The 22,420-nt window shown below is 34.1% G+C and overlaps 1 protein-coding gene across 16 annotated transcripts in view; it reads left to right on the top strand.

Moving 5' to 3' along the window:
- The window catches only part of CADPS2 (calcium dependent secretion activator 2), a 564,672-nt gene that overhangs the window by 343,228 nt on the left and 199,024 nt on the right, over positions 1-22,420 (top strand). For all 16 annotated transcript variants that reach the window (XM_054237741.2, XM_054237742.2, XM_054237744.2 and 13 more), the window contains one exon: positions 17,795-17,861. In XM_054237741.2, the coding sequence (XP_054093716.1) occupies positions 17,795-17,861 (67 nt within the window). The remainder of the gene's footprint in view (positions 1-17,794; positions 17,862-22,420) is intronic.

The following is a 22,420-nucleotide window of genomic DNA, read 5'->3' on the forward strand; positions in this document are numbered from 1 at the left end:
GTTATATAGCCTAGCAGATCTAGAGAGCAAGAGTGATAGGCCTTTCTAAAAATGGGGTAAGGGTAGAGAGCAAGAGTGATAGGCCTTTCTAAAAATGGGGTAAGGGTGAAGACATTTATTTATTAACCCTGTTACCGAATATATTCTGGGCAATGCACGGGGTTGAGCATTCTGGCAAATAAAAAGATAAATTCTCGTAAGCCTATCACAGTGAGAATATTTAGTGTTCTTTTTTTGTAAGTAATGCTTGTATCCACTTGGGGGCACTATGATCAAATTTAAAAAGCAAAGAAGAAAATGTTATTTTGGTTTATTTCCATTAAAATTATTCATTGTACTCTTGGGAATATAACTATATACTTTTAGATAAAATACTTTTTAAATATACAGAGATGGTTTGTTTTTGTTCATTTTTGTTTGTGTTTCAGAATAGGTGGAGATTAAAACAATGGTTCTCAAAGTGTAGGTAGTGGATACTGGGCCAGAAACATCAGCAATACCTGAGAACTTGAACATATAAATTCTCAAGCCTGATCTGTCCAATTTGGAACTCTGGGAGGTTGGTGGGGGCAGCAGTCTATATATTCACAAGCTCTCTATGTATGATTTTGTTGCTTATTAATATTTGAAAACCCCTGAATTAGAATATGTACAATTTGAAATACTTTTTTATTTCCAACTGTTGAAAAATTAAGTTAGCAATTAGCTTATCAATATGTTTGGAATATTGTGCAAAATGTATTCAGGGAAGTTTCCTGTATTAGCAATAGATAAATAAATGATTCTGAAGACTAAACGTTTTTTGTTTTGTTTTGCCCATGATTTGCTCATGTGTCTGTATGAGTCAGAGTAGTTAGTTGAATGGTCATTTTTATCTCCTGCTCAAAAAAGAACAATTTGAGATAAATCATTTGTTATATTATGTAGAAAAATCAGGCAACTGACAGAATTTCCAAAATCTAGTTTTTTGTGGTGATGTTGAGAGCATAGCCTAGATGTCAAGATAATGCTAACAGTATGTATTTTTAACATATCTATGGTATCTTTATACTTATTACTAGAGATAATACATATATTAGGTCATCTGATCCTCTGGGTAATTCTTTGAAGCAATTAGGAAACCAATCATTGCCTCCATTTACAATTAGAAAAACTGACTCAGACTCAACTGAGACCAGTTTTAGAATTCTTGTCTCTAAGTGTAATATTAGTATAGGGACTCTACTCATTTTCTTTGAAATAAGCAGGTAATTTTGTTGCCCCATTCTTAAAGAGTTAGTGGGAACAACTGAAAGAGAATACAGTTACCCAAAGAGAAGAACTTCAGACCTCTAGTTTTAGGAAGAAGCATCTCTCCAGGTGTAGCTAACTAGACTCTGAGGCTGGAACTTGAATTCTGAGGGTTCCCCTCCTGGAGGGATTCTCACATCGTTTTCTTAATACTGTGCTGGACCTCAGATGTGCCCTAACTTCACCTCATCTTCTGTCTCTTCCATTGTGGGCACTCCTTCCTATGACTCTTTGTACAGTTAAAGCAGTGTAGAACTTCTCAAAGTCTTTATGCTAAAGGACAACAAATGAGAAAGAAATCACACAAAAATAAGGAACTCCAGTACAGCTTGCCGTCACTGATGGATTCTGAGCTGTTTCGCTACTGTGATGTGACACTGTCTGCTCTGAATTGCTGACTTTAAGTGGTACCTCATGAGGCTTCCCTACTACTTAACTCTTAGTTGTTGTTTTCTCAATGAAAATTGTTATCTTACATCCGCAAGGGATGACATTCTATATATGTGAAAACTTTCACATTCACAGTCAATCCAGCATCTAGCACAGGATGTCCCTCTTCCCAGAATGCAAGGAGTGGTCTTGATCGTGTGGTTCTGAGATCAAGACCATTCCCTCCATATATAAGAAGTAAAAAGCTTACTTGAAGACAGTTTTACATATATAGTAGCTGGAGCCCATTGCTTCAAAATAAATTGAATGCTGAAGTGAATCTTGTAGCAAAGTCAGAAAGAATAAATGTTTAATGAATATTGTGTATTACTAGTTACGTGTAGTTTTTAGCATAGTCTTTGCAGTATTAAAAGTATCAGAAGTTGGTTATAACTTATTGTCTGTAGCAATAATTGAACCTACCTTATAAGATTGTTATATTAACTGAAATCTGTAAAGCATAAAGCACAATGCTTGTAATATAGAAAATATATTTTTTTAAAGTAAGTTGTTATAAGGAAAATAATGTGATAAAATGCAATGGGGATAGTTATTTAACAACATTAGTAGAATATGCTATGGCATATAATATTTTATAATATAACATAGTCTCATTTAACTCACTTTTTAAAATTTGTTTTTACTTTCAGATAAAGCTTAATTTACTTGAATGCTAGGGAAAAAAAAGATAACTTAAGCCTAAATGAAACCTTTACTTATTTCAGAGCTTATTGAGGAAAACTGTATTGAAATTTGTTAGATTTTATGCTTTTTGGAGTTCACAAATTTATTTTTAGTTTACTGAGGATCATTTACTCACCTGTGTTCATCTGTCTGGAAGTCTCTCTTGTAGGAACTCCCACGGTAGTTTATCTTTACCTTTTATAATATCTTCTACATTATTTTGGTATTAATGATGAGCATATCTTCTGTTCTAAACTACCAAAGTTAATGTTAAATAAATCAATTACCACTGAAGAGCACTAATTCCAAAATATGTCTTATAGTGTCTAAAGTAACTTTTTCTTGCCAATTTTCTAATTGTAGATCAAAGGAAGGAAATAAAGAAAAACCTCTGGGGAGCTAAAGATTATTTGGATTCTAGTTTGTTAACATTATAGTGCAATTCTTGTTAACTTTCCAATTATTTAGGTATCTCCCTGAAAAGCAGATATAAATGGTCACAATTGAATCAAATCTCATAACCAGGAATATAATTTTGCCATGAATCTTCAAGCAAGATTCACATTTTATTTTCTGTGGGAAAATAATCTACCTTCTTAATTGAAACTGAATAGATCTTATGTTTCTTTTCAATTCTACTGTTTAGATGGTGCCATCTGAAAGAGAGAGAGGAAAAATATATTTAGAAGTCATTTTCTTCCAAGGGCTGATTTTCCCCCCATTCCATTTAATGGTTGTTACTTATTAAGAAAAATCCAGAGACACCATCAGACTGGTTTTAACTCTTTTATTCTTTTCTGTTAAGTAGACTAATTCCTCTACAAGTTCATTTAACAGAGTTTCTGGTCTTTTTCCCTAGTTTCATATCTAAAAGGAGAGGGATTTCTGCTTATAATAGTTTTAAGATTAGGGATAAGTATACTTTTTTCAGAAACTGTGAAATAAATGTATTATTTATTTCTTTTACTCTAAATGTATTTTTTTTCTGCCTCTTTCATTTGTATGCCTGTAAATGTTTGACCATGAAATGATTCTATTAAAATAGGAATATTGAGTGATTTGAACTAATATATCTTAGTGTTGCTTTTCTGGAGTGGGAAGGTACTGATTTCCTGTGCTGAAATGTGCCTTAAGAAAAAAGAAAGAAAAGGAGCAAATTTTGTTCCAGAGTTGTTTATAAGGAACAACTTCACAAGTACCTTTGGACGTGGCATTGTAATTCTTGTTGGATAAAAGTAGTATGTATGAGTCCAGTAGATGGCGCAAACATTCCCCCAAATAGAAAATAATTGTCTTAAAGTAGAAAACTTGGTATTAATAATAAAGGTGGCACTATTTAAGTCGAATCAAGTAATCTTCAAGACATTTTCTTTTTTAAAAATGTAAATAGAAAAGATTAAAAGGAGGTTTAATGGTAGTTCATTTTGGGCAATTAAACTTGTCAAGATACTTTTTCAAATTAATATAGAATACTCTAATGTTTAGTAGTATATGAATAATGAAAGATATCACAAGGTCGGTTTTAACAAAAAATATCTGAGAGTTGAAATTTGGAATATGTTATGTAAACGTCAAAAGATATTTTTCTGCTATCTTGGTTTTATTTTAATGTGTCCTGCATTTGTAAGCAGAGGCACTATGAATATAGTTTTGTCAGCAAATAAACAAATGGAACTCTTAAGCTTTAAGTTAAAAAGGAAAAGAAACATTGTACAAATCGAGCCAGATGTAGTCCAGCCTTATTGCCCATTGGTTCTTTATTATGACTGGCTTTACTTTGTTATTCATTCTTCTTCAAATGAATAAAGATGAATGAAAGAGAAGCTGAACATTATAGTTTTTGTAGTAGTCTAGAATTTGTTAGTTGGTTGATAAGTAGCAATTTCTTAAGAACTTAAGAAATTCAGTAGCTTGAAACATAATACAGATACTCTATAGAAACATTGCTTTCATCTGATGAATAAGAAGAGCTAGGTTTTCTTGTAACGTGTGTGACATTGTAGATATTCTTCGTTTTAGAAAAAGATGTACTTAAGTTTTTGCCCCATTCTTGGAAAGCTTTTTTTCTTAAATGGGGCAGAGTTGAAAAGTTTATTGCCAACCCCACACCCCAAAGAGTCCTTCAAAGAAGTTAGGTTGAAATATTTTCTGTTCTTCTAACTACCACTACTACTACTAATGCCTTGATTTACATGGTACTTTATAGTTTAAAGGCCTCTTTATATACATCATTCCAGCAGATTTTTGAAATGACACCATCTATTATATCAGAGCTAATATTGCTATCTCTGTTTTACACATGAGAAAAGTGAAAGTTTACCTGGCACTTAGCCATTTAGAGAATCATTTGTGTTCTCTGTTTCTCTTTTTCTCTGTTTCTCTCTCTCTCTGTCTCTCTCTCTCATTTTTACCCTTCCCTCTGTTTTTGGAGAAACATTATTCTCCATTCCCAATACTTGCTTCCATGTGAGGGATATTCATTGCCGTAATGAATGTTCTCTGTTCGTTGTGTATACATCTGTCATAGGCAGGATCTTCTCATGGATAGGCCGGTCCTCTTACCACTATCTGTGACTGGGCTGGGGAAAATACATGTCATAATAAAACTGAATCTCATAAAGAAGCCCACCACTTGGAGGAAGAAAAAAACACGTACACACCATTCAATGTTATCTTTACCTGTATTAAAGGTGATACTTCAGAACTTGGGCAAAGGAAAGAGGCACTGAATTACTTGGCCTCCTCAGTGATTCCAACAGTTTTCATATATCAGAAAGTTTTTATTTTTAACATATTAGTGAGAGTTAGAAATGTGGTAGCATTTTGAGATCTTTAGCTATCTAATATACTCTGTTCCATTTCGACCGAAAGGTGCTTGTGATACTGTGAGATTGAAGCCATTTTCAGCAGAGTTTCAAGAGCCCTGGGAGTCCCTTTTTGGGATAAAGGGGTTTAAGGTGCACTGAATTCCTGAACCCCTAACTCTGTGGTCACAACAGTGGCTTCATGCTTTCTTAATGTTTTCATCATTCACATTAAGTTAAAATTCAGGATAATATTCTGCTGTTAAAATTATTTGAATACTCTTGATCCAAATAAGTATAAAAATACCAACTTTATGGAAAATCCAAAGACTATCCTAGACTTTTTAAAATGTTTGATATATGTTGCATAATTTTTGCAAACTATTTACTTCCTTTATTATAGTTTTATTACAGTTGTTCCTAATGACAAACTAGGAACAATCACTTAATCATTTCAAAAATGTTTATGGAGTGTCTGCCATATAAAGGAACAGTGATCGGCAGTGAGGATGTGGTGTGAGTCACAACCGATATGGCCCTTGCCCACATGGAGTTTTCAGTCTTGTATGGGGAATAAACATTAGTCAAACAATCTGCTGGCCTGACTTTGTGGAAAAAAATGTCCACATGTCACCTAGTTGGTATAATAAGGGAATATGACCTAATTAGGGATGCAGAAAATTCTGTTCTGAGACAATGGTAGCTAAAGAGATGGTATTAAATGGGAAATGTGAGACTCAAGAACTAAATCAATTTAAAAATATGTGTTAGAAATGGGATGACATTGTACAATGTGCAAGACCGGTGGAGTAAAACAGACTGCATGTGAACAATTGGAAGAGCAGTGAGAACCCAGAGAGTATTTGTACAAAGAAGTTATTGGTGTCAACGTAAGACAGTAAATATATCAAAGGAGGCCTGGAGGGATGGCTCATGCCTATAATCCCAGCACTTTGGGAGGCCAAGGTGGGCAGATCACCTGAGGCCAGGAGTTGGAGACCAGCCTGGCCAACATGGTAAAACCCTGTCTCTACTAAAAATACAAAAAGTTAGCTGGGCATGGTGGTGTGCGGCTGTAATTCCAGCTACTCTGGAGGCTGAAGGATGAGAATCACTTGAACCCGGGAGGTGTAGGTTATAGTGAGCCAAGATCTCACCAGGGCACTATAGCCTGGGCAACACAGTGAGACTTTGCCTCCAAAAAATAAACAAAACAAAAAACCTTAGAAAAAGAAAAGTATCAAAGGTTATCAACACAGTGTTTATAGGCAAGAGCAATTGCAGAAATGCCAATGACTAACTAATATGTCGAGAATTCCAGCACAGAGTATCAGAGAAAGGTTACCAAGAACAAGAGCCAAGCTGTGTCCTCAGCCTGGGGTATTGGGCAGCTTATGAAAACAACTACTGGCATATAGTTCATATTGGTATTTTGCCAGTGACTGATCACTCATATGACAGTGGTCCCGTAAGATTTTAACAGTTTTATTCCGTGGCCTTTCTATGTTTAGATATGCTTAGAAACACAAATACTTACAATTGTGTGACAGTTCCTACAGTCACAAGCTGTACAGGTTTATAGCCTAGGAATAATGGCTATACCATATAGCCTAAGTAAGTACTCGGCTACACCATCTAGGTTTGTGTAAGTTTACTGTATTACTTCTCACAATTGCCTCATGATGCATTTTTCAGAAGGCCCCTATCATTCGGTGATGTATGACCATATTTAAACACAAGGGAGCAGAGCAGAGACTAAGACACTGAAGACGAAATTATATCAGAGCTGGATTAACAAACAGCAAGCATATTTTACTGCTCAGTTCCTCCAGCCTTCAATAAGAACTCTACAAGCCTCCTTGACCACAGACAAGATTGGTCATAAAGTATAAAGCTGAAGTTCAAGTGACATAGTTTCCATTGAAGAGGGCATTGGGAAGGAAAGTCTGTGAAACACGCTGAATGTTAGGAGGATTCAGATACCTTTGTAAATAAGTTACATGAAGGTGTTACTCTAAGGATGGACATAGTTTGTTTATTAAATTTCAGAGCTCTCCCAAAATGTCCTCTTTAACCAAGACCAGAGAGCTACGTAATAGAAAAGAGGCCTTTAAGGAACCAAACATAATCCGTGGACATTATGGTGAAATTTTTAAAGGAAACTTTTCTTTAAAAAAAAAATATATATATATATGTGTGTGTGTGTGTGTGTGTGTGTGTGTGTGCGCAACAGGGTCTCACTCTATTTCCCTGGCTGGAGTCCAGTGGCACTATCATGGCTCACTACAGCCTCCTGGACTCAGGTGGTCCTCCCACCTCAGCCTCCTCTGCAGCCGGGACCACAGATGCATGGCTAATTTTTTAATATTTTTTGTAGAGATGGGGATTTCGCCATGTTGACCAGATGGGTGTTAAGCCCCTTGGCTCAAGGGACATGCCTACCTCAGCTTCCCTAAGCACTGGGATTATAGGCGTGAACCACCGCACCCAGCCTCAAACATACATTTTTATAGATTCGTAGTAAAAATATGTTAGAAATGAAGATGGTATTTTAATTATGACTAGGATATTAGTTAATTCAAACAGAACATAAAAGCCCAGTTATGTAATTTTATTGCTTAAAGACTCAATAACAGTAACCTAGTCCAGCTAATTTCTCAAAGTATGTGTTAGAGAACATGACTGATACAGATATTTTATGGAAGACATTCTGTACTTTCAGAGATACCACATACACTACTCTCCCCTACCTTTGCACATGTCTGCTGCAGGCTCTTAAAAGTCCTTAATATAGAACTTGCTTAGTTTTGTTTAACTGAATATTCCTCACATTTATTTGCCTTTCTTTTTCTTCAGAGTACCTCCTTGTATCCAGATGTTCCAGGATACACACTGTGGAAAACATTGTATCTCAAAACTGTCATCTTAATTATTTTTTTAAAATGTATATAGTTTATAGAATGGACATTTTATGTACATCTTTCACTTGAAATTCTCAGTGTGAAGAAAAGAGACTGATACCCGCATTTCTAAAAAAGGAAATGGAGGCCTATAGGATTTGTGTTAATTCAGGATTACCTGTATTACATATCATGTTAAATGACATTTGATCATTTTGTTACACCTTGGGAATAATGCGCCCTAAAAGAGATGGTATTTTTATTAGTCAACATGATATGGTTTGACACATACATAAAAGCCTTTGCTAAACCTTTTATTTCTTGCTAAATGATCTACATTTTCAGGGAAAGGAAAGCTTAATGGAGTATCTCACAAAAATATCTAGGATTGCATAAGTAAATCATTTCCTTTTAATTGTTAGATACCTCAGGGCCTTTTTGCCAAGATTTGCAGAATGTCCTTTTCTTTGGAATGTGTTGTAGGCTTACTCCCAGAGACATTAGGATCTTTACATCCCAGTCCTCTTCTGGATGATGGAGGAATAGACCTCTCTGCAAGTTTGCATGGTTGGGGTAGAGGGGGCTATTCAGTAAATTCTCTGGGCATTTTTCCACTACTTATTTACTTCTGAGACACTTTATAATCAGCTTGGAAAATCTAATTTTCTCTAACTTAAATAAAATAAAATGAATTATTTTGCAAAAAGAAGAGAAAAAGAATGATCACCTAGAACTGCATCAGTAGTTCTTGATGTCTTATCTGAGGGTGGAATGGGTTTATGGTCTTATCTGGTCAGTTTGTCTCTATTCATTTTCTAGATTTTGCTATAGAAAGCCAAATTTTAGAATAGTTTTATACTGTTTTAAACTGTTTTAACTGTTTCAAACAGTTATACCTAATTGAAAGTGCTGGTATGAGCTGAGGCTTAACTCGGATTTAACTTAGGTGAAACTAGCAGAAGGTAGAACTTCTCAGGAAAGAGAAGAGGGACAATTCTATAAAATGTGATACCTAAAATAAGCAAAGAACTCTATGTTGTATGCATTTGCTTTTAGGAATCTCCTGTTTATATAGCACAGAAATTTTAAGTTATTGCTCAACAATAGTAGTTATTAATATATACAATAATAATAACAATAGTAGTTATTAAAAATTGTAGGTTTTTTTAGAGTAACTATATACACTCTTAAAAAAATAATTAAGATGACAGTTTGAGGTACAGTGTTTCCACAGTGTGTATCTTGGAAGATCTGGATACAAGGAGGTACTCTGAATAGTATGGCTATTTTCTTTAGTCATAATTTCTCCCCAAATATTATATAATTTTATTTGATGAAGATCCTTTCCGTGCATCCCTACCTCTCTTATACTCTTTTCCATAATAATTCCAGTCCTATAATAACCAACCGGAAAGTATTTACTTCTAAGTTTCTTAATGCCCAGGTCCCAATGTTGTCTTAAATCAGTCTCTGTTTTCATCTTCAGTTGAAACAACCCACCCCACACAACCCCCCAAAATGTCTTAATCTTGTGAGATTAAATAAAAGAAAGAATGTAGTGAAAGGAAAATTCCTTTTATTTAAGCAGCAGAGAACTTGTAGGGATGACTGAAAGTGCCTGAGGGCATTTGGTCTCTATTGGTTTTCACTTCAAATGCAATGGTGCCCACAGATAGCCTGTATTGTTGTCAGTTAAATGGGATCATGAGTGTCTGAAAGGTGTTTGAGAATGAACCGAAAATCATTTTCACAAGTGGATGATTACTTCTGCCACATGTTAACCGAACTCTATCCGAACGGCCCAGATTTTTGAGCCTGCATTAATTGCTCTTTCAACCTTGACTGAGGCTTCTCTTAAGAAAGCCCTTTCCAGGACTAAGCTACTCTATATATTGATTTTTTTTCTTTCTGTATTTTTCCTTGAAAAATGAAGGCTTGTAGAAGAAAAGGCTTTATAATTCAACATGTAAATTGATTGTTGCATTTCTTTGAATAAAATGCTAGACTCATAAGTGATCCAACAAAATTAATAATGCTTTTTTTCAGGTACCAAATAATTCCCATCTTCTATATACAATTATGTTTTTCAAATATTCATTAGTGACTATTTTTTATCATAAAGTAAAACCATAACTCTCACAGCATGGACTCGGTGCAAATAAATTGTCATATTCTCATTTCTATTAGAACTGTGTGCCACCACTCTAATTGAAACTAAACTACAATATTTAGTAATGTGTTTGGAGAATTTTTGTGTGTTGAAGTATTCTTTGATCAATCTTCAAGTAACAAAGGTTTTATAAAGTGCTTTTAAAGTGGTTGGGTAAGCGAGTTCTTTATTTCATGTTACTATTTTCTGTTTAAAATCTGGCATAGAGAATATTATCTATGTCTTCACTATTACTGGAATAATATGGGATATAGTTCCAACATATTGTGATATGAAGATGAGTTAAATCCCAATTTGTAATCAGAAAGTTAGTTTTTAAAATGTCATTGACTTTTGTGACTATAAATGTTAGCCAAGAGTATATAGTATTTAAAAGAAAATGGCTTAACAGTAAAAATTACTTCTGAGGTTTATGGCTTAAAAGAAAACAAATCAGAATAATACATGTGAATATAATTTTTTTAAAAGCACATTCAAAGGGGTACCACGTAAAAACAAGCATTTAAAATAGTTTTGTTTTGTAAGCATTGCAGCATTAATATTTTACTAATCTTCATTTAACTCAATAAAAGAAATCTATTGCCAAGAACGATTTTATTGATACTATAACGTATATGTTAATGATCAGCACATTTTTCTAAGGAAGAGATTTTATTCCTGCTGTCCCACAACATTCCGATGGATTTCATAAAAACTACTTTTGTTCCCAAATGAAAGCTTATAGAAGTAACTGTGATGTATCTTACAGCTACCTTATTAAGGATCCTTTGAAGGATCATGTTGACACAAAAAAAAGGTTGTATAATTTTTAATGTACGTACTGAGATATTCTAATGATTATATATAACTATAGATATAGAAGATTTTAAAAATATACTATTTGCCTTGTTGGTAGTAACTATCTTGGCTTAAGGACAGGCCATTTCCTTAACAAAAGAATCAGTTAGTCAAATACCATTTAAAAAAGTTTTCTCTTGACTTTTTTCCAAACAGTATAAAGTATATTCTACATATCTACATCATATTTTAAATGTATCATAAAACATTTGAGAGTTTAGTTTCTTCAAATCTCTGATAGTTGAGGATACAATATGACCTAAGAATAGCTGGAATTTTTTTTTTTTTTTTTTTTTTTGAGACGGAGTTTCGCTCTTGTTGCCCAGGCTGGAGTGCAATGGCCCAATCTCGGCTCACCGCAACCTCCGCCTCCTGGGTTCAGGCAATTCTCCTGCCTCAGCCTCCTGAGTAGCTGGGATTACAAGCATGCGCCACCATGCCCAGCTAATTTTTTGTATTTTTAGTAGAGATGGGGTTTCACCATGTTGACCGGGATGGTCTCGATCTCTTGACCTAGTGATCCACCCGCCTCGGCCTCCCAAAGTGCTGGGATTCCAGGCTTGAGCCACCGCGCCTGGCCGGAATTTTTTTAAGTCATAGGTAAATGAAACTGGTACATATTTAGTTGTCTTTGTGCTTTGCTTCCTAGCAATCAGTTGTGTGTTTCTTCAGAGCAAGTAGTGCTCTCCATTTGAAATAACCCAGGAGAGGGATTAATTCTTTATGATTATTGCTATGTTTATACTGACTGATAAAACCAAATGCTTCAAGGCTTTACTTGTGTGTTAAATCTGAGCTTTGTGTCAGTGCTGCTAATTTCTGTTACGTAATCCCATGCAAGAAGAGAAAATTTTAAAGTTAAACAGGCAACTTTTGTTCAAAGGGAGTAGCTTCTTAATACCTTGCTTGAGTTGGATGTGTTCATGAAAACAAATACTTTAAGTACTATCTGAGCAGCTATTTAAAAATAACCCAAACACTCTAGTTACATGAGTATTGTGATACATTGATAATAGTTCAATGGATAAAGTGTTATATTTAAGTTAGCTTTGGAGATATGTGCTTGTGAAAATGTTATGTACAATGAACTACCTCTTTTAACCCCATTCCAATAATTGTTGGATCAAATTTAACTTTGATTAGGGATTTCCCCTCCCAGGGCCATTTGCTAATAGGGCAGTGGAGAATGTAGCATGACCATGATAACTGATATTTGTGTTGTTTCATTTTTCCATTCGTTTCTGATTTAACTAAAAGAATTTCATAAAGATGATAAAAATATAAAACCAAATTCTGTAGGTTAGAAATAAATAATGTTAAAAAGCCCTTAGACACACACACAAAATCTACTTTCCTCTTCAAAATAAGGTTAAAAGTATTCACAGTACTCATTAGAAAATTCTTCTTTCATGCTGTGTGATAAATACTTATTTTACTGGATAACATAAATTGTCACATAAAAACTAGTTACATATGTGTTCGCAGTTTAACTGGTATTTGGCAGGTCTCATTTACTTATCCTTAAAAAAACTTTTTTTTTAGTTACTCATAGAATCATGAGGAAGCTAGTTATGACTCAGCAGATTACAACACATTGAGGGAGAATACAGCTGCAACAAAGACCTATTAGCAAACCTCTAGTACACTAGCGGAGGTACTCACTCTTCAGCATGACACACATATTTCTTAGATAATATTCTTCAATGTGTTTATTTGGTAGACTCATACTTTATAAAGCAATAAAATGCCAATTGCTCAGAATGCAAATGATAATAACATTAAAAACAGATTTTTTAATGCAAGTAAATAGCTATCAAGGATCTGATAAACTAATTTATTTCTATTATATGTCAAATAAATGGTTAGATTTATCAGCTATGCCTTTTCATTTTACAGAATTATGCAATTATAATTTATTTTTATAACAATGACTCTCAGTTACTATTGGAGCCTTTCTAATCATTAAAGACCCAGTTGTATTTGTTAACTGTTTGAAATCAACTCCATTCTTATATGCAAATTCTTTAAAAATTGGCTGTATATATATATATATACAATATTTCTATATAGAGTAACTCATTTTTCAATAATTAAAGATACTGGAACCTGTAAACGTAATGAACAAAATCTATTGTCTAGTAGAGCATAACATCAGGTTAAATGTAACTTTTACAAATTTTTCTGAAATAGAAATCCTTTTGGACTTAGATGCCATAAAAATTATAACACTGAATATTAAGAAACAACAAAGAATAGTAATTCAACAGCAATGCCAAGTATAAGATGGGTTAGGAGAAAATGCTTTTTTAGTTTTGTAGATGTTCTCTAATAAATGGATTATCAAATATTTACCAAATAGCCAAAAGATTTTGGCTTCATTTTCCTCATTCGCTCCACATTCCAGCTCTTCTGAGGTAAATTCCATATACAAGGAATTTAGACTATTCTAAATTCCAAAACTTGAGAATGACCTTGAAAACTAGAAAGCCCATTTAAGCATGAAAGCTTATAGGATGTCTCCTCTGTACTCAAGATAATGAGATAAAGGACTTTATCTTTTGGTCTTTAAGTATTTGACTTAGTCATACCAGTAATGCATATTTATAGTCATAATGACCACATCCCCCAAATATTTAATAATGGTAATTTTTTCTGATTACAAAAGTAAGATATACTCTTAAGTATTTGCTGTTGGTAACTCAAAATGATATAGGGAGTTTGGAAAAGAGTTTGACAGTTTCTTGTAAAGTTAAACATATACTTTCAATGTGACCCTGCAGTCCCACTCCTAGATATTTACCCAAAAGAAATAAACACATGCATACACAAAAATACGTTTACACAAGTATTTATAATAGCTTTATTTATGATGTCCAAAGAAGTGGAAACAACTTAAATGTCCACCAACTAGTGAATAGATAAGCACATTTTTATGAATCCCTACAATGAAATATCTATTGGATAGCAATGATATTAATTACATACAACAACATGGATAAATCACCAAAGCATAAGGGAACTTTTGGGGAGGTGAAGGTGTTCTATTAGTTGATTGTGGTGGTGGTTACATGATTATGTCAACACTTAATCAAATTAGACATGTACGCAGGTAAGTTTTACTTTATGTAAACTATACCAATAAACTTTATTCAAACAGAAAAAGGAAGACATGGCCAATGTAGGCATTGTGGAAATACAGAAAGGCCCAAAGAATAATATGAAATTCATCTTTAATTTCACTCACCAGATATTAACTATAATTTTAACATTTTGTTGCATTTTCTGGATGTTTTTCTATGCATTTAATATGAACTTGTGTGACTGCATTTATAAAACTTAACATTATCAGAATTTGCCCATATCATTAGTAATTCTTTATTTGGTCTCACTTTTAATGGCAGCCTTATGTGTTTTTAATATTTGATTTTTAGATTTTTTGGGTGTTTACTCTTAAATAATATTGATGAACATTTTTATCTTCATTTTTCCTTTGTTTATTTATTCTAAGAGACAGGGTCTTGCTCTGTCACCCAGGCTGGAGTGCAGTGACATGGTCATAGCTGACTGCAGGCTCCAACACGTGGGTTTAAGGGATCATCCTACCTCAGCCTCCTAAGTAGCAAAGACAGGTGTATACTACCACACCCAGTTCATTTTTATTTTTATTTTTTTATAGAGACAGTCTAGATATGTTGCCTAAGCTGATCTTGAACTCCTGTCTTCAAGCCATCCACCTGCTTTGACCTCCCACAATGCTGGGACTACAGGCGTGAGCCACTGCATCTGGCTTATCACTCATTTTTCAATGTGTTTCTTATGCTAAGAAACTGCTTTTAGGGCTGGGCACAGTGGCTCACGCCTGTAATCCCACACTTTGGGAGGCTGAGGCAGGTGGATCATGAAGTCAGGAGATCAAGCCCATCCTGCCAACATGGTGAAACCCCATCTCTACTAAAAATACAAAAATTAGGCGAGCATGGTGACGGGTGCCTGAGTCCCAGCTACTCAGGAGGCTGAGACAGGAGATCACTTGAACCCAGGAGGTGGAGGTTTCAGTGAAGAAGCAGCTAGATGGGGATACTTGATACTTAATCCCAGAAATCATTTAAATCCTACCTTGGTTCCAATCACAAATTCATTTTTATTCTGTTCCTCATAACATCTACCAGCTCCTTGATAAAATATATATGTATCCATCTGTCCCCCTGCTTTCTGTCTTTAAAGAAACCATACATTTTAATTCAAACTTGTTAATCTATCATTTTGATGATGATGTAGCTGATTATTATTCTTTACACAGGATCTTTACTGTCAGCAATACTGACAGTTAGTAGCTTGTGGTGTTGATGATTTGTGTATCACTATTTACTTTCACTTGTGTGTGACCCAGTTGCCCAGCAGTCTGCAAAGAGAGACACTTTGAAAGAGTTGAGAAGCAAGCTGTGGTTCCAGGCAAAGGTCCTTCCACATGCTCTCTGTGGCTCCTAGCCAGCTATTTGGTTCACATCTTGCTAGTGCACTTTTTTATAGAGGGTGTCTGTCATGTCCACAGTATCTAGCTGCCAAGGTCACTGCTGTTAACCCTGAAATAGAAGTTTGGCTGTGTGCATTTCAAAACAGGAGATTGCAGAGGAAAGACAGAAAGAGAGCAACGAAATATCTGTCACTAGAACCATAGAGAAGAAATTAGAAGTTAGAGCAAAGGTGGAGCAAAGGGTTTCTAAGGGGACCTTGAGAAGAAACGATGAACAGGTGAGAACAAAAGCAGTCATGTCTCAGCCAGTCATTAAATAAATTCACATTCCATCCACAAGCACAGATGATGGAAGTAAGGGTACCGTGAGCGCTGAATACAAGTTCACCGAACACTTCAGTTAGCTGATGTGCTGAAAGAAAATATGTAATTGTTTTGGACCATTTGGGTGATGCTTTCCAATGCAAGAAATTGTTTTTATTCTGACTTTCAGTAACTCCCCTGGATTCTGAAAATTTCTGGGAATTTTAGGGAATAAAGAAGGAAACTTAAATCTGCCATAACTCTACCACTCAAAGATACAATTAGTAATATTTTGGAATATTTTTATTTATTGTTTTACAAGTTTCAAATCATTAACTATGTATATGGTTTTGAATCCTACTCTTTTCATATAATATTATACAATGTGATACTTTCTATATTACTAATTTTATTAAAAACATAATTTCATTGGCAGCATGGTATTTCTCTGTGTATATGCCAGCATGTGTTGAATAATTTCACTGCTATTGGACATTTGTAATCAATTTCCAATAATATAAACAAGACCTACATATCTATAATATAAACATGTCCTACATATCTACATAGCATACAACTTTATGTTCATCACTTTATTACTTTAATACATTCAGAAATAAAAGAGTATGACTATTTCTGTGTAAGCACATTTCATCTTACAGAAAGATCATCTCTCCCGAGATGTTACACACCACTAGCAGTGGATGAGTACCCATTTATTAACCACACATTAGCCAACTTCTTATGTCACCGTTTTTAAAGGGGGGAGCAAACAGTATGTTTGTGGTATTTTGTAAAAGAGAATTATTTAAATAATACAGAAACTAAAAATTCAGCCCAAGATTTTAGCTTTAAAAATTGTGAAAGTCTAAAAATCTTAAGCCCTTAATAAACTGTTAATCATAATGCTTTGTAAAAAAAAAAAAAAAAAAAAAAACACTCAGAATTGTATATAAATTTAGTTTGAACAGCCTCTACACTGTAAACCTTCCTTTCAGAATAAAGGATTGTGATAAAATATTTTTAAAAATCTTTCTTTATTTTTAAAAGTAGGCCTCTACCTGTCATATTTTAAACTTCCAACAATATTTGCCACTTTTGTAGGAAATGTGTGTAATTTTGTGGCATAGTTTTGGAATAGCTCTCCACAACAAGGTCATACTAATTTTTAATTTCTTCTTCCTCCATGATATTTCAGTATATCATTTATATATTCAGTAAGAATAGTATTCTCAAATGATTGACTAATCATTTCAATTCAGCTTACTAAGGTCAATGCAAAGGTAAAGAAAACCCACAATGGCATCTTTGTTACTATCTAAACTTTGTAGTTAAAAATTTTGCAGCAAGACGCTCTCGTAAGTCATGTAAATCCCATAACGATGGAGTTAGCAGAGACCTCAGAAATCAGCAAATCCATCCTTTCATTTGATAGGTGAGGACATGGAACTGAGATTGATGCAGGCACATTTTGGGGTCACCCAGCTGGACAGCGTCCCTTCCCCCTGAATTCAGGCCGCACTACTCAGCTCCAGTCATTGGAGAACTGAAGCATTGAGAATCATGTCCTCAATTCGTAGCCTTTGTCTCTTCTAAGAATTGTATGTAAGAATAAAATTCCTACTGGTTCTTTGATTGTCGTTTCTAACTCCTACTTTGCTCAATTTGTGGTAAGGACTGACAAATTGATAAGCCACATAAATCAATTCTCTTTCAAGAACCCAGAATAAGCTAAGCCATTTTGTTACACAGAAGCTGCATGTTGTCTCACATTCCAAATGAGCTAAACTTTGCCTTTAGCAGGCTGGTCTCAAAAATAAATACCTGTGGAAGAAATGTGATTACATGGAAGCACAGCATTATTCATCTGAAGTATACTTTGGCTTTTTGTTTTTCTTTCCAGGTATCTGTATGCCCTTGGACAGAAGGTTTGGAAAAGATGGAAAAAACGTTACTTTGTTCTAGTTCAGGTTAGTCATTTTTTTCCTGTTAAATAATCATTCTAAGATAGCAATTCTCAAAATTTGTTTATATGGATTATATCTATCAACATTTACCATTTCAGAAATTAAAATATGTTTAAGCCACTTTAAATAAAAGCAGTACATTCATTACATGCTAACACTAAATATAACTGTTTTATATTTATGTAAAATAAGTGTTTTCCAAGCCAAACATTTTAGTGAAATAAGTGGCATTGTTTTATGCCTTTACACTCTTTACTCTCTGGCTTAATAGAACATAACTGTATTCTTGCATCAGCTTCTGCATTCAATTTGTTGTGATATCAGATAAAATGTAGCCTTTTAAAAACTCAACTTTATATTCATGAGAGAAAAAGTATGAAAAAGGGAAATAATTTCTGAATATTCTTATAAAGATAATTTTGACCTTATAGACGCTCTGAAAAGATCTTGGCGATCTCTGTGATTCCAAGACTATATTCTGAGAACCACTGCATCATGCTATATTTTATATGTGAAGCATAATACATATAATCACTCATTTTAATATAAACATTTATACTAACTGGCATATTTAATGCAAATACACTATCATTTAATTCAAATATGCCACATTTAATACAATAAGCCAACAAATCACCTGTTCACATGAATATGTTTTTAAGTCAACTTGACTGGTGTATATTTATAGATGATGGATAACCTTTGCTCATAGGCTATACTAATTAAGTTAAATTTATATTAAAGAATACCTTTCTAAATAATTGTCATTTCAGTCCATGACAAAGCCAAGCTATTTTGTTCCCAATATATGAAAATTGTATTACTCTTGGAATTTTTAACATAAAACATTCTGTAAAATCTCATTGATTCTTATATACACATTAAACAGGCTTAACTGGGCTAGTTCAGAATGACATAGTAAAATGCCAAGGAAGGAAAATTATCATTTGCTGGCTTCCAGCGATACTTACAGCCATCCATCAATTGCTGGATAAAATTACATTATTGATATCCCATGATAGCCTGGTAACTCCATGAAAAGTGTGAAAACTCAGTGAAAAGTAGTTTTATCTACATGGCAAACACCAGTCTATTTTTTTTTTCTGACTAAAAGATAACTACTTCTTACATTATTAGAACTAATATTTGATCCACTTTAGTAAAAGATGCATACACATGCACACACAGTTAATTTTTTGATATAGAGCCCAAGCATTTGCTTTGAAAAAGGTCACCTGTTTGGGGTTGTGGGTGATCTATTTTTCAAAAACCTTAAGGCATCTTCTCCAGTTTCCAGGTTTAGTTTTTTACGTTGGCGCATGAATTTAAATGCATTTTGTAAGCAATTTTAGTAGATATTTCTGGACATTTATTTATATCTTATGGACATATCTCACCCATATCTAATTTGACAAGGTTGTGTTAGTGATTTGTCTGTATCAACTTTTTCTAAAACATTCAGCTGATTTTTCATAGAAACAGCAGCTTCTTTTTCAGTTATTTTATGCATTTACGTAAAATCTCATTTAACTACATAATTTCAGTAGCTAATGTTAGCATAAACTAGTCTGGGAACAAACTCAGCTAACTTAGTAAGCATAGATCTTAACTGGTAGAAATAGGTATGAAAGAACATGGGAATTTAACCCAATAACCAGAGATGTTCAGCTTGTCATTTGCATTAGTCACTTTTTTTTTGGGCGGGGGGAGGGATTGTTTTTAACTAATTGTTTTAATATGAAAGTTAGGCTTTTGTAGGTCAGTCTTAAGAGGTCAAATGATCACCTCATGCTTTTGACCAGGTAAGATTCAAAGTAATCTTTTGCCCTTTATCTTACTTTCTAGCACATGATCATAAGCATCAGAAGTTATAGGACAAATGTGTATACTTGATTATTACTCATAAGAGAGCTTAGAAATGAAGAAAGGAATTGTAATACTTTGAGATTGTTCATTGATATGTTTTGGGGGGAATATTAGCCATGTCTTTGGGGAGCTAAAATTTTTCTCAATAACAAAAATATGCTTCACATTTTAAAGGCAAAATCCAACATAAATCAAAGTAGGCAAACTCATAGGTTTCATAATTTAAAATTTAAAAAATACCACCAAACTGTAATGAATTTGAATTTATTCTACCTGAGATTTCTTAAAATTTGAGCATTACCTAATTAGTTTATACACATATATGTGCACATATCCACATGCATTCCTGCAGAGAACTCCAAGCCCAAATTTACTGAGAATCCATGCCACTTTTCTGAGGAGTTTTATACACAATTGAATTTTCCATTCAATTCGAAATGTAATGAGAAGGCAAATTGAAGGCACACACTTCAAAATCAAGATGTATATGTATGGAGACTCAATGAGAATGACCCATTGGGAGGAACTGGGTAGTTTTATTAGTATTTTTAAAGGCAGCTCTGATTCTATCCACACACAGTTTGTAGGTCCATACCTGCAGGCTGCATTATTGAAAGGTGAAGGAATTGTTTTCATAAGGAGGACAGTATACCCCTGCTGTGTCTGCCGCTGCCATCGGCAGAATGGTGCTCTGTTGATAATGTGAATCTCATCACCACTTGTGAGTGTGTATTATATGAGTGATATCGCTGGAAATCCAACCATCAGCTCAGGAATTTGTACTCATAAAAATTGATTGAGAGTTAGGTTTGGCCAGCTGTAAAGACATTGTTCAAAATGAACACTCAAGGAGCCACTGAGGTGAAAAGACTTTTCAAAGAGTCTCATATAAACATTTAAATTGAAGCCAAAAGGTGGGAAAATAAATGATTTGTTAATATTGAGTGTTTACTTGGCTTCTAAGTAAGATCATTTTGGTCTCTGTTTATATTCTGATGCCAATGTGGTTGTAGTAATAAGTAGATTTTAACGCTTTCTAAGAGGCTGCATTTTTTAAATGAAGGTAAGTTTTGGTTCAAGCCAAATTGAAAGAACAGTGATTTTGAAGAATATGCTTGAAATAATACCAGAATGAAACTTGTATATGTTTGTTACAAATTTTTGTTGTGCTTGTTTAATGTTTTAATATTAGATTTGGAGGATATCATTGGTGTAAAATACTTAGGATACTTTAATATATTGTAGTTTACTATAATAAAATAATTTAATGCCTTTAAAACTCTGTATTTGAGATTTGAGCAAATGAATTATTACTTCATTCTATATTCTACTATTCAAAAATGTATGTCCCAGGTATTGCATATTCTGTAGTAAATAAAAAACTCTGAAGCACTCCCCTATTAATATAATTATTGCTATATTTAATCTAATAATCATTAAGCAATTACTTTATGGCAAGCATTTATGTAAAACATTTTTAATACTTTATCTTATCAGAGTAAGCCTATGAGGATAGGTATTATTATTATGCCCATTGTACAGATAAGACAATAATGCAGAGAGGGGTTATGGAACTTAGTATATTGCAGTTTAGTAAGTGGTAGAGTCAGTCAAGCAAACCCAGTTCTGTCAAATGTGTATTTCCTCTGCCATACTGCTATGATTACGTTGATGCACATAACTACAGTCGATCTGAAGACAAACAGATATGTGAATTATCATATCTGTTTGGATCATTCATTTCATGAGGTAAAAAACAGTGTTACTCTATTAGAAAAATGGCCAGGGAGTGATGGCATAATGAGTCCTGTGCTCATGAGGCCACTGACTGCATGACATCATTGGAAACCGAGTAGATGTCTGTGTTGTTTTGGCCCTGTATCAAAGTGTTCACTGCTTGTTGTTGATGTGTCAGAATCATGACTTGAAGTTGCTACAAACAACAGCAGGCTATCAAGACATAATGTTAATTACATATCAGCTGAGTTGGCACAGGCTGTAAACAGTCAGCCATGCCACAGAGTGATCCATACTTGCTGCAGATGTATGAGAAGCACTCTTGCTAGTGAGATGTCATCAAGATCTGCTTTCAATATGAAGTGGCTGCCCATCCTATTGATTTCTGAAATATTCAGCACACATGGGGACCCACTCTACAGACTCCTCTCATCTGAGAATGAAACTACTGCCTGAAGAAGGCAAAGTTCAGTTATATGCTCTAGGTCTAGTCTGGGACTCTAACTAGTGTTTGCTTATGACAGTAAGATAAAGTGAAGTGAACAGACACATTGTTGCCACATCAAGAATATCATGGCATAAGACTTTATAGCTTTATGCTTTAAGTTGGGTTAAAATTTACAAACCCAGGACATGCTCAGTGTAGGATAAAAATGAAACCATACAGTGTTTATGCTAGAAAATGAGAGGCCCCTACGACATTCCTGTCAGCACTACCACGTTATTCTACTATCTTTTGCAAAAGCAGCCAAGCAGCCATTGCTAACTAATAGTGTGTTCTTCCAAACTTGTTTGGAAGAAGTTAGGCAGCTTTAATTTATCATTATGTGAAAAACACATCCATTCATTCCTAATGAAATCATTTCATATATTTTTATTTTGTGAGTTGCTTTGTTTCTCTTTTAAAAATATATCCATGAGAAGTTACCATATCAAGAATCTACTTTAGGCCAGGTACA

The sequence above is a fragment of the Callithrix jacchus genome, chromosome 11 (genome assembly GCF_049354715.1).
Source record: "Callithrix jacchus isolate 240 chromosome 11, calJac240_pri, whole genome shotgun sequence".
Taxonomy (NCBI): Eukaryota; Metazoa; Chordata; class Mammalia; order Primates; family Cebidae; genus Callithrix; species Callithrix jacchus.